The sequence below is a fragment of the Tyto alba genome, unplaced genomic scaffold (assembly GCF_018691265.1).
Source record: "Tyto alba isolate M040663 unplaced genomic scaffold, T.alba_DEE_v4.0 Super-Scaffold_20000042, whole genome shotgun sequence".
Classification (NCBI taxonomy): Eukaryota; Metazoa; Chordata; class Aves; order Strigiformes; family Tytonidae; genus Tyto; species Tyto alba.
Window position 1 is genome coordinate 8,420,481 of NW_024881293.1, and position 12,399 is coordinate 8,432,879.

At 48.6% G+C, this 12,399-nt stretch overlaps 1 protein-coding gene across 2 annotated transcripts in view; it reads right to left on the minus strand.

Moving 5' to 3' along the window:
- MEGF6 (multiple EGF like domains 6) overlaps positions 1–12,399 on the minus strand; it is a 103,690-nt gene that overhangs the window by 25,526 nt on the left and 65,765 nt on the right. For both annotated transcript variants that reach the window (XM_042794765.1, XM_042794766.1), the window contains 3 exons: positions 3,002–3,127; positions 2,004–2,126; positions 1,507–1,629 (listed from right to left, as the gene is read on the minus strand). In XM_042794765.1, the coding sequence (XP_042650699.1) occupies positions 1,507–1,629; positions 2,004–2,126; positions 3,002–3,127 (372 nt within the window). The remainder of the gene's footprint in view (positions 1–1,506; positions 1,630–2,003; positions 2,127–3,001; positions 3,128–12,399) is intronic.

A 12,399-nucleotide genomic window follows, 5' to 3' on the forward strand; every position in this document is an offset into this window, starting at 1 on the left:
AAGCTTTCTTAATCTAAAAGGAACTTGTACCATGGAGCTTTGACTCAGACCTGAACCTCAGGAAAATAATTTCTGCCTTCAAGAACATTTTCAAGTTTTTAGTGTGTTCAGACCCAAGGATGATGAAGGAAGGGGAGCTTGATGCTTCCCAATGGATCTGTGTGTGTCAAAAGCTGTGCCATGGTCGAAGACCATCTTCCAGATTTCACAACAAGAATATAATCCCTCAGTCTTTCCTTTTCTTATTAATGCAAGAACAACCAGGGTTTTGCATAAAAGAACCATGCTATAAGGGGCAAGGAGAAATACTTTTCATACAGGAAGGCTACTGAATGCTATAGTTGGCACCAAAATAGAGGTACTGTCAATGGTTATGGCAATGAGTCACCACAACTGCAGAAGCCATGTCAGAACATGAGTGGGGCTTGTGCTTCCACTGTTCCTGATGTCAAGTGTGACACCCCCCCCGCCCCCGGGCTGGCATCTCTTACCAGGGGCTTACTTGGAAAACCAAGACTTGAGCAACAATTAAACTAAGCTTTTTGTCACCCATGGGCCAGTTAGCTGAGCCACAAAGGGTGATCTTCCCTGCTGCGGAGTCACAGTGCTAGGTGAGGAGGTAGCTAAGATTTATTAGGCAAAGACCTGGTTTCTTAATCCAATCCTCTGTAGGCCTTGAGGGGGTCTCCTGCAGCTTCACCCTAACACCTGAAGGTAAATGTGCAATTGCTCATGAAACTGAGCTATGGGATATTTTTTTACAGAATATGCAGTGAGAGATAAACCATGTTCCTAGGAGGAAAGGTGTGTACGTGCTTAGGCTCTTAAATAGCATGCCGTCGTTCTAGTTCCTCACATCACGCTGGCTGATGCCTTTCAAGACCCATTTATGGTCTGCAAAGCCCCATACCCTTGGCAGGCTCCCAGTGAGAGCTGCAGCATCTGCACAGGTGGAGCATCACAGCTTCCAGTAACGCCAGCTGCCAGCACTGGGACTGCCCCAGTGGCTTTCATCTGTAAGAGGGCTGCTAGTGCTAAATGCTGATAGCTCCACTTTGGACTATCCCTGCTGATGTGTATTAGCTGAACAAAGACGTACGGACAATCAGGCTTATTCTTGCATAATAGTGTTTATTTCTTTTCCTGATGGGAGCAGATGCGATCAGTTCACTAGCTCAATTCCTTCTTCAGTTACACATCTGCAGCTGACTGAACTCGCCCAACTAAGTCCCCAAGAGCAGAACTTGGTCTGTTTGGAGCCAAACAGCTCCAAATAAATTGCCTGAAGCAGCAAATGTAGCTTCATGGTAACTTTAAAGATCAGACAAAGTTGTTTTATTGTGGCGGGAGAGTAAACAGCCCTGAACCCGCTTGTGAAATTCTTCAAAAAAAAGACTGCTTTAACTTGGCCCCACCGATTCACAGAGGGTAGTGCAGAAACATTTGCCTGCAGAAGCAAACCCGCTGCCCGGCGCTGCATGGTGGGGGTCTGCATGCTGTACTCACGGTAGCATCGCTTGCCATCTGCCCCCAGCTCGTAGCCCGGGTTGCAGGTACACTTAAAGGAGCCGTGAGTGTTGAGACACTGGTGGGCACACATGGCTAGTCCAGTCAGGCATTCATTCACGTCTGCAAGAGACGAGCAATCAATAAGCAAAGCAGGATGAGCCATAAAGACTCAAAGGTACAATTGTTACTGTCATCAAGTTTTTTCATTGGTTTCTTGTACCCTGATTTCTTGGTCCAGACCAACAAAGAAACAGAATTAAAAGTTCAGAATTACTCCTAGGAAATTGGATCACATGGAACTGAAGCGTTGTTCCAGCCAAATCGAGCAGGGGTCTGGGACGGGCATCAACTGAGCACTTCCATGCCACCCCCCTGGAGGGCTTGTGCCTCACTCCGTTAAATTCAGCGACTCTGATAGTTACTACAGGTGAGCAGTGCTTCACCCTGTGAGACAGTTGCTCCTCTCCGAGGAGGCTTTGCTGGCGGGAGCTCACCTTCGCAGGCCTTGCTGTCAGGCGCCAGCCGGTAGCCCGGGTGGCAGTCGCAGCGGGCTGTCCCACGGTGGCTGTGGCAGCGGTGCATGCAGCCCCCGTTCCTCTCGGCGCAGGGGTTCCTCACTGCAGGTCAAAGCAGAAGAGGCAGGCTTACTTCATACTAATCCTAGCTCCTGTTGGCGTTAGGCTTATGGGAGAACCGAGCCTTGAGCCGCTGCACCTAGCAAAAAAAGTCTGCAATCTGTGAAAGACCATTCTCCACCAGACAGAAAATCTCTGCTACTGCTCCAGCCAGGCAGGAGGATTTACATGGTGCGAGATCCCGCAAAAAGGCAGGCATTAACCCGAGTAAAACCTTTCCAGCAGAAGCTTGGCAGGGGCATGTCCCTCTACAGAGATTACTGAGCAAGTGGCAGACAGGTTTGCTTCAAGTGCTCCTACCAAGAGGCTTGCCAACCTCTGACCTGCTCCAGGACCTGGACAGATGCTACAAAACCCTACCGACTGCTGCATTTTTAATATCCCAGTTGTTCCCTTTCCCTTAGCAACTTCACAGCTAAAGACTTCCCTCCTCCCATTTCTTGAATGCCGACTGCTATGAATGAGAAGATTAACCTTCTGCTCTATATCCCCTTCAGCTTCTCTCCCTCCTGCAGCCGGGAGCAGGTCAGCCAGGAAGCTGTCTGCAAGCAGAGGGAGAAGATCCTGTCCCGCTGCGACAGGCTGCTGTTCCTTTCTCAGAAGTGCATGCCTTCATACAATTTCATTTTTGTTGGCTACGCTCCTGCAGCCCTTCCTAGCCTTTCAGAATAAGCTGCAGAATACGTCCACAACAACATAACATGCAGAGTTTTTACTGGAGAGAAACTTCCCACTGTGATCTATTTGACACCTGGGCGTTCAAGTGTGTGCTCCCTATCCCCCCCAAACCTCCTGAAAAAAAGGCCAAAGCAAAGCTCTGCGTCCCCAGCTTCCCGTGCATGCTCGAGGGGACTCACAGACGCAGCGTTTGCCGTCTTCCCGCAGCTGGTAATTGTGCCGGCACTGGCACCGGTGCTGTGCCAGGGTCACCTGCACGCAGTCGTGTTCGCAGCCGCCGTTGTTCAGGGCACACGTGTTCACAGCTACAGGGCAAAGGGACAGAACGTTCATCTCACAAATAACGGCACCTGGGTGAGTCCCTTGCAAGGGACCAGGGCAAACTGCACACACTTACACGGAGCACTGCTGGTGAGAATTTAAAATTGGGGCTTATTCAACCTGGGCTAAAGTGAGAAGTGTGCTAGATGTGAGCTGTTGCTACAAAACTGTGTCCTGCTTGCGGTGCACGAGAGAGGCCCCCCCACTGCTGTGCCAGAGAGGGACCGTGGGCAGACCCCCTCGGGACAGGGACCCTTTTCTTTAAAGGTAAGATTGGCTCAGCAGTGTCAGGCAGAAGCTTAAAGTCACTCTTTTCTACACCAAGAGTTCCCAGCATCTCGCCTGGGAGGGGAGATCAGGACATGGGGGGGCTGGACAGGTCCTCTGTGGTATTGCATGGAGGGAAGCTGACAACTGGGATGCTGCCTAGCGAGCACCAGTGCTCCCAGAAGGCTGCCCGTGGTGGCAGGCAGGCTTCTTGCGCTGCGTTACTGCTGAAATTGTCATGATTTTCTTCAAAGACAGGCACTGCAGGTGCAATGCTGCAGCTAGTTCAGCTTAATTACTGCTCAGAGCTGCACTCAGGTGTATTCAGGTTTTCCTGTAACAAAATTATATGGAAAACTAATTTTCTGGCGCCATGCGCCGCAAAAGACACCAATCACACAGGGCAAGGCTCAGCAGGAACCATGAGTTCTCCTGGGAAGATTTAAGGAAAATGTTTTAAGATGCAGTCTGCATTTTGATGGGGTGGAACAACCCCCAGTTCAGTGCTTTGACAAGGGGAGATCTCTGTGGAAGTTAGGACGCGTGTGCTTGTCTGCACTGCCAGTAACCGATGCTGGAACCGGCGGGGTCGCTGAGCTGGACACACGGAGATACGCTGGCAGGAACCGTGATTTCATGTGAAGTGCGGGCGGGACTGGGAATTGAGATTCCTGACGGGTGTTCCTGGCGTGCCACTGCGTTTCTGTGTGGCCTTGCGCAAGGCACTTTCCTGCCCAAAGGATTTCAGTCAGAAAACAGAAGGTTTTGCCTAGGCTACGGCAGAAAACAGATCTTATGACCAAACATGTGGACTATCTTCTCTTTACAAGCTTGCTATCATTAATCAGCCTTAAAATAGCCTTTTCCTCCCCCCCTCTGTTGTTATAATCTGGGACTTCTCCACAGGATAAGCAACAAAAGCATGATGTTTAACTGGAGATGTGGGCACCTTGTAACCAGCAAGTGGGTGGAGTTTGCCTGTTTATTTTTGCTGGGCTTGCAGCTATCTAGGACCACTGACCTTGTACCTGGTAGAAATTTGAGCTAGAAAAAGCAGGGAAGGACCTTCTGGAGCAGGATTCTCACAGACTCTGGTAGATAAGCCATCCTGGAGCAATTACAGGCTTCCAAAGTGATGAAAGTTTCTTCTTGGACCATTGAATGTCTCCTGAGTTAGCCTACCTACTCCTTAATCAGTGAGCATCTCAGAGGCTGCTCCAAAGGGAGATGTCCTTTATGGAATTGGGAAATTGGTCTCTTGTTTTTAGGAGACACGTGTGTGTGTGCGTGAACTGCACAACATGCTGCATGTCAAAGCTGTGTGGGTGCCACACGGCTAGAACCCGGCCACCGTCTGGGATGGAAATTCCATAAGCAGAATGGTGCGATGAGTTGTGGTCTCACACATTTCTGACCTATTTTTCAAACTCCGGAATAAACTAATGTGCTGACTCTGAGGGTTCTCAGAAGAAAACTAAAAATAACTCTAATGGAAAACACTGCTCCCCAAACTAACACTTCAGGTAATCGCAGTGCCCTCAACAACCTTGAGAGTTGGGCTAAGCAGGCAGCCTGGAAAGCATAAGCTACTGAACGTCCCGGCTTCTAATGAGGTCTCTGAACCCTGGGGGAAGCTGCCTTGGTCAGAGCCCCGGGCACGGAAGGGGTGCCAGCGGGGTGCTCTGCCAGCACCTCCTCCAAATACCCACCAAAGTCTTTTCTATAGACAAAGTACTGAAAGCAATTTGGTTAGGCCTCTTTTGCATATTAGCAACAACCAAGTATTTGGCACAGGAGGAAAATAACAGACAAAATTGTATATTTTTATTTTCTGCAAAGAGGTCTCCTGCAAAAAAATATGCCTTGTCTCAAAGCTGAGGAGCGCTCTCATTTCAAACTTTTGAAAACTAACCTTGTATGCATCTAATTAACTGAACAGCGTTTGAGGGAATAAAAGTGACTTAATAAGGTCGAAGTACTGCCATACATGACATAAGGCTGGAGCAAGAAGTACCAGTTTATGTTAGTTGTGCTGACATTGTTTCCTTTAATCCATTTGGAAGGAAACAACAGAAATACTTGACGTTCCTGAAAAGTTATGGGTCAGAGTTACAGTATTCAAGCTTTAGCAGAGATGGGTGGTCATTTTAAAATAGTCTGATATGTTGAAGTGTTTAATAACATGTATTTAAAAATACCCATAAATAATGTGCTTGTTGGAGTGTTTTTTTTTAAAAAAAGTAAATCAATACTAATGCCTGCCAAAACATTCCTTCATATGGGAAAAGTACTGGGCCAACGTATAACAAGCCAACGCATCGTATGTCTAAAATAACCTCCCAGTATGCAGTTATTTGTATGAATTTGCAGTCTAAATAACTGCCCTCCTTGCATACCTCTAAAAGACAACTTTTTTGAGTGGAAAAGCCTAAAGTCCAGGTTCTTCTTTATCATATAAAATGTAAGCAGATAGAAATCCTGTAAGGTTGGATACGGCAGGCTTTGCAAAAGCATTTTTCCTATGCACAAGACCACCAGCATGTGTCTGGGTGCACTGAGCAGCGCGCTGAGGCAAGGTACCTGCCCCGTACCCCGCGGGGGCGCGTAGAGACGGAGCTTTGCAACGGCAAAAACTGCTCCGGAGCAGCCCACGGGCCGTGGCAACGCTTGGCCACCCCGAGCAGCTCGAGTAGGGTATGGACACCAAGGAGAAGGACACATGTTCCTGTTCCAGCAAATCCTCCTTGGCCAAGGTGTTCAAGCGCAACCGAGAGCCAGAACCGTGCAAGCAGATTTTCACTGACACCGTTTGCAGATCACCGAGAGCACGTGAAAGGTGAAGCAGCGAGAGCGCAGGGGTCTCGCAGAGCATTTTCTTTTCTCTCGTGTTTCTTTGAGGATAGCTTACTTGCTAGCAAAAGCGCTCTTCCAGATTAATAACCCCATCTGAGCCTCCCTGTTCTGCGATTGCTCAGGATGACGAAGGGGCCAGTGTGCGCTGGTGTCTCAGCCATCATCACGGGTATGTTCCAGCCCGCTGTGGGTAATGGGAACCAGAAATGCTTCTCTGCCAAGAGGCTTCTGCGCGGGGAAGCAGCGGCTGGCACCGCTGGCTGCACGGGGCTCGTTAGCGACACAGCACTGGTGGCACACACGCGATGTCACGAGCGATCGCGACGTGCAGAGCCACCCACCGTGCTCCTGCAGCATCTCAGGTTTGCCAAGATATGTAATAATCCAATTTAAGAACCAGGAAGAATAAGACAAAACAAATGAAACATGTTAGCATTGGTTTGGGTGTCTTTCCCTCAAAGCAAGGGACTTCTAATTCTCCTTCTAATTCTGGGTCTCCTTAGCTGGCTTCTTGCAGAGTAACAGCCAGCAGACCTCACTGCTGGCCTTGTTTTAATTACTGCTCTTTTTTTTTTTTTTTTTCTGTTTACAGAACCACTCTAAAAATATTTCCATTCCCAGATGCTTTTCCTAGCTTAACATTTCTGTGACAATGTTGCCAAATCTAATGTCATCTTGTACATCACACAGATTTTTATAATTAAAGCTCAGACAGATTTTCCACAGATGATATTTCATCGTCTGCAAGAGGGATGTTACTTCCATCCCCTCTGTCTGAAGGGATTGCAGTGCTGCTGAGAGGTGCTGGTTCCTAGATTCTGACAATCTCAGGCCCGGAAAAATGGGTAAAAAGGTGTGAAAAGGACACTTTGCACTACTGGTTGCACGCGGGAAGCAGGTCTGCAAAGGAACAGCCTAACAGAGGAGCTGATTTAATACCCAAGGTACCCGAGCTCCGGGTACCGAGCCTCAGCCTGACCCTCCCCAACTGGGGGGAGCTGGACTGGGCCCCTCGGTGACCCGGCCTCCTCCGGGAAGGAGCAGGGCCCCTCGCTCAGCCCAGGGGCCGTTCGTGTCATCCGTGTTCGCTCCCTCCGTAGCCATGCATTTAGCTGCCCTGTGAACCCCCCGCGAGGTGGTGAGAATGTTTCCTGGGGCTTGACACGGTCTCCTCTGCTCTAACTTCTCCTCTTTCCCATCCCTATCATCTTCCCTTCAGATCCAGGTAATTTGCCACCAGAAACAGTGATCTAATATTTTAAAAGAAACTCTAAGCAGCTGTAACTAGAATTGAGCATGACATTCCCTTTTGCAAAGTCACACAAAACCATGGATTCTAAGAAATGGCTAAGAAACGTGCCACTGAACAAATAAAAGGTCAAATTTTCTAAATTGTGCAAGTTGTCTGTACAATACATGCAAACTGAAAACCTCTACAAAGTACGTATGGATGATTGCCCTCTGTGCACATAGTTCAAGCCCACACAAACTTTTACGCCATAGTCCTTCTGTTCACTTTATAAATCGCTGCTATATTTGAGATTTCTTCATTTGAAGTACTCTTAATATAAATAGGGATACATCGTGTAATCCCAAACTGATTTATTCTAACCTCAGACAATTTCCAGAAACATGTTGTGTGTTAATACAGACCATCTCTCTACTCTGCAGGCCAACAAAAGCAATTGGCTCAGATTAAATTCTTTGCCTTGGACTGGATTTCATCCCTCTGCTGAAACAGTGGAGAAGGACCTGAAGATGTCAGCTTCCTGCCTCCTGCCCATGTGGTTCTGATAAAGAAAGAGGTAATTTCAGGACGCCCAATGATTCTTTTTGTTCTGTTTCACTTTCAATAGAAATGTCTGATCTTTTTCCTCCCTCTCTTCTGTATTAAAATTATCAGTGACTTGCTGTATTTGACCAACAATGACACAACAAAAGAATCTTGCACAACTGAGCCGCAGATTACCCAAAGCACCAACAGTGGTGGAGGGACCCAGCGCAGGGGAAGGTGGCTTTCACCCCTTTTTTGTGCTCTCCCCAGCCACGGCTGTCCAAGCGGTTGCGGGTATGAGCCCACCCTGGGGAGCTGCCCCGGGCAGGCTCCGGCCACCCCGGGTTCCTCGGGCGGAGAGCTCGGCCATGGCCAAGAGCAGCTCTCCTTCCACTCCCGCACCACCGGAATCACTGCGAGGCTTTCGGAGCCCCTCACTCCAAAATGGTAAGGGCAGACACAGCTCTGCGGAAGGAGGGGATCACGAGGGGACACGGGCAGTCTGCTGTCCCCAACCACCCCTGATTCTCCAGGTGGTGTCACAGATGGGATTTAGGAATCTCCTGTTGGACTGTGCAGGGAGCCGAGCTCTGCTTAGGCTGTGAAAGGTATCAACACCCTTGAAGGAAAATGCTGTTAAAGGCAAAATGTTTCTTCCAATCCTACAAAACACAAGTGCTAATCTAAACAGCTATTTACATGGAACCGCAATACAGTTCATAGGAGATTGCTTTTAAAGATGCTTAAGTAACTTCTGAAAACTTTTGCTGATTTTTCACTGCATTGCGCCTGGCTTTATCATCTGCAATACTAAGTACAAAGGTGAGAACAACTACCAAGGGTGCAAAGCCATCAAAAGAAAGTAGCAAAAGATTTTAACAGTTTTCCAATTCTTCGATGTCTTCAGGAATAAAATAGGCTTTGGCTTTCCATCACAAGCTTGGAATAATAGTTCAGGCCAAGGGTTGGAAAGGGCCGATCGCCCTGAGAGCTGAGCTGCTCGCCCAGTACTGCCCGCCCGGGGTTAACAGCCCCCGGCTCCGCAGGGGAATTCTGCAGCTCCATGCTTCAGGCACTGCTGCCGATTAACTGAAGCCTTTGTGGGTTTTGTGGGGCTTGGAAAACATTTAAAGAATTAGATCTGTGGTTTTACAGACCTTAACTAGAAACTTCACAGCAATAGTCTTTCGTTGTTTCCGAAGTGCTTTCTGGCCTGCATTGCTGGAGCTGCCAGTGGCTTCCTAAAGCCCATCTCCATGCGCGACCCAGCTCGAAGCTGCAACCTCCTCGCAGCCCTGGCTCCCATCACCAGCAGCGACTTCCCCCACCTCCAAGGGCAGAGCAGTTCTGGAGCAGAGGGGAATGGACAGGTGATTCTCACCATCTCCAGTTCTCTTTATTCCTAGACTATTCCTTTTATTTAGTGGCATTTTGTTCTTCTGTTTTAGCAGCATTGAATCTTACCTGTCCAGCAAAAATAGAGTATATCCCAATTTGAAGAGAAATGCAGATTTTATCAGTTAACCTAATCCCTCAGAACCATACAGGGGAAAAAAAAAAATCTTTGTTGAAATCAAGTCAGTGCCTGGAACTTCACAGCAGAGAAGAAACTTTTTTTGCTCAGGTCCTCCTGAGCAAAAACCACCACCTCTGGCTACCTTCAGCCCCAGACACCCCGTTACGGGCCCCCAACACGCCCATGGCTTTGGCGAGTGCTCGTGCTGCTTCCCACTGCTCAGCCCTGTGGCTCTGCCTTCCCGTTACAGCTGGCCTTAAGCTCGGCATTTAGGGGGAGAAAATGCTTCCCTCTTCCCCAGTGGTGCTAGGAAGGAACTCCTGAAATGCGAAAATTGGAGTGTGAATGGAGGGTGTGTGGGGTGAGGCTCCTGCCTTTGCTGCTCCCACCCGCGCCCCACGGTCGCTGCCTGGTGACTCTTGACAAGAATGCTGGCTTAATAAAAACCGTGTGATTTCCAAGATCAAGTCGGAGCAAAGCCTCTGACTTCGCAGTGTAAATATTTATGTAGCCCGAGCACTAAAGGAAAGAGCCACTTGTGTGTACTTGTGAAAGCCCCACTGAAGGCGGGTGTGGGATTGCCACGCAGGGACCCACAGAAAGCTGCTGCCAGGCTCATGGGCCGTGAACCGGAGAGCACGTCCTGCTGCAAGGACCAAACCTGGGGTGAGAGCATCCCCTCGGTGGCTTCCCCGTTGTCACCAGCTGAGGTGCTTCCCCTGCCTGGGCTCCACGGTGAGGTGGGCTTGTTCCAAGGGCACAAATAGCCTGGATTTACACGAATTAGAGTTGCGTAAACTCTAAAGCTGGGCTGCTGCCGCAGAGCCAGCAGATGCGGGGAGGGGAGCTGCTGGGCACCAGCACCCAGAATCACCATACAGAATCCCCAGGGGCAGAAAGCTGTGCACCGGGGAGCAAGCCATGAATCAGGGCACCCATGGCACAAGGCAACCTTACGCTTTGGGTATGCAGAGGGCACCCAGCAGCACAAAGGAATAGCCTCTAAGTCTGTGCCCTGTTTTAAGCTTTTACAAAAAAAAAAAAAGGTTTACTTCCATCTCTCCACACAACTGGCTTAATAGGTTAGTATAGAGTTATTACAAAGGTGTGATATATACACATATACATACACATATATATGCACATTTCTGTCACAAAAGTGTAAAGAACAAAAGCCACCAGTCCCAAAGTGAGAAAGCCAGATTTTACGTTTGCTCTCATTATTTTAGAAACAGCGTTGGACAATTACGTAGCGAGAGTTTTTCCTCGCCCTGCCTGGTCTGCGTCTACTTTCCCGTGCATTTTGTGGATCACAGGGGTACAGGCACCACTGAACTAACAGCGGATCCTGCCAGCTTCGCTCCCCGGAGCCTCCAGAAACTGCCCGCGTTACTCCCGTAGTAGATCAGGTTTCATGAACAGAGACCCCTTAATTCTGGCAGATGAATTCCAACACTGTGCACATTATGGCAAATACTTGCTTAGAAGTTTAATGCAAAGCAGGTTTGCTGCGCTGAGCGCGAGCGGCGTGGAGCAGGGAAGCCCTGCCTGCCCGGCTCCCGGCAGAAACGCTCGGCACGTCACAGCCACACGAGCAGCTCAGCCTGAAGAAGGAAAGCAAAGGATGGAGATCGCTTTCAGACAAGAGATTCCTCCCTACAGTGATCCCTTTTGTACTTTCTCTGGGAATTGTTTCACCTTCTGGGGCTGACCCTGCTGGGAACACTCTTTATTTCAGTTTGTCTCATGTTTTATTCTGTGAGGCAGAGGCAGCAGAGTCACTGTATGCCACAGAGAACAACATATTCCGAAGACAATTATTAGATGACAGACCACATACACACTTACATGCAAACAGTAGCAGTGCAGAGCCATGAACACCAGTTTACATGCTCAGTGCTAGAGCAGTGGGCTGGGAACGACTGACGCCTTTCTTTATTTGCAAACCTTCCGCTTCTGGATTTTTCCAGCGAAATATGGGGCACGTGGTGACCTTGCGCCTTAAGCGCACGTCTCGCTGTGCTCGTTAGATTATCGTCACGTAGCGGGGGCAGTTGTGGAAAGACGTGCAGTTTGTGCTGCTCTGGGCATGGTGGGCACTGCTTCCGCAGGTGGCTTTTTTTCTGCTCACCTCACCCTTCCCAACTGGAACACCCAGGCTCTCACAGTTGTTTTCAGCAAACCCTGGAACGTGACTGTATTCTGAGGAAAACCAGCAAATGGCCTTTGTAATATCATCGCCCAGGAATTCTTTCCACTTGTATGAAAATATCCCTCAAAAAATGGAAAAATGTGTCAAATAAAGCTGTGAGGGAGAAGTGGTTTAATAAAAACAACAGCAGCAGCAGATGCTGGAAGGCAAACTCCAAGCTCCACGCCAGTGTCTCTGATTCCTTAGTGTGGCGCAGGCAAACAACAATATTTCAAGAAATTGGCCCAGAAATCAACTGCAAGCCAGACCTGGCATCTGAATTGTAATGTCTGGACACGCACTGTCCAAGCGGACACACAACCAACATCCCAGGGAAGAGAGTTTTGAGATTATTATGGCCACAGTTCCACACACAGCCCTGCTGATTTTCACTTGTCTGTCACACGTAGTGTCTACCACGTGAAGTAGGGAAATAGTGGAGGTAAAAATGAAGACTGACTCGAACCTTTTCATAAAGTTCTGAAAATGCCACATCTGATTGATATACCCTGTGTCAAAAGCAAAAGCACCAAAGCACTGTGAGTTACTTCTCCTGAACCACAATAAACTGAGGAACTCCAAGTAAGTCAAAATTGTACGTGTCCATACTGAAGAACAGCAAATGTTACAAATCCAGGAATAGAAACATGTTATG